This window comes from Ailuropoda melanoleuca, unplaced genomic scaffold (genome assembly GCF_002007445.2).
Source record: "Ailuropoda melanoleuca isolate Jingjing unplaced genomic scaffold, ASM200744v2 unplaced-scaffold46636, whole genome shotgun sequence".
NCBI lineage: Eukaryota > Metazoa > Chordata > Mammalia > Carnivora > Ursidae > Ailuropoda > Ailuropoda melanoleuca.
Genome location: NW_023218988.1, coordinates 1 through 654, shown reverse-complemented (window position 1 = coordinate 654; position 654 = coordinate 1). Strand labels below are relative to the sequence as shown.

At 51.1% G+C, this 654-nt stretch overlaps 1 protein-coding gene across 1 annotated transcript; it reads left to right on the top strand.

The window, feature by feature from the left end:
- The first annotated feature begins 89 nt into the window (after positions 1-89).
- On the top strand, positions 90-539 carry LOC117799288 (nucleoside diphosphate kinase-like). Its single transcript, XM_034651760.1, has one exon. The coding sequence runs from the start codon at positions 90-92 to the stop codon at positions 537-539; it is 450 nt and encodes a 149-aa protein (XP_034507651.1).
- Positions 540-654: the final 115 nt, after the last annotated feature.

Sequence of the window (654 nt, the reverse complement as noted above, 5' to 3'; positions counted from 1 at the left end):
TACTGCTTCTTCACCTCACGCCTCTAAAACTAGCAGGAACGTAGCAGTACAGCAACCCCACAAGCAGGATCATGTCTGGTAACGGTATCATGGAGCGCACTTTCATTGCTATTAAGCCAGATGGTGTTCAGCGCGGCCTGGTGGGTGAGATCATAAAGCGCTTTGAGCAGAAAGGCTTCCATCTAGTGGCCATGAAGTTCATGCAGGCGCCTGAAGACCTTTTGAAGGAGCACTACATCGACCTGAAGGATCGCCCCTTCTACCCAGGGCTAGTTAAGTACATGAGCTCTGGCCCGGTTGTTCCAATGGTCTGGGAGGGTCACGGTGTGGTCAGCACTGGTCGTGTGATGCTGGGCGAAACCAACCCTGCTGATTCAAAGCCTGGGACCATCCGTGGTGACTTCTGCATCCAGGTTGGCAGGAACATCTGCCATGGTAGCGATTCGGTGGAAAGTGCCAAGAAGGAGATTAACTTGTGGTTCAAGCCAGAGGAGCTGACCTCTTACTCGAGCTGCTCAGAAAAATGGATCTACGAGTAGACCTTGACCCTCCCTTAATCATCTGTCCTGTTAAGGGCCTTCTGTGTGGGACCCAAATTGCTGTTACTGCCTTGTTTTCTGAGCTCAAAGCACTTTGTAATAAATTCATGGCCTG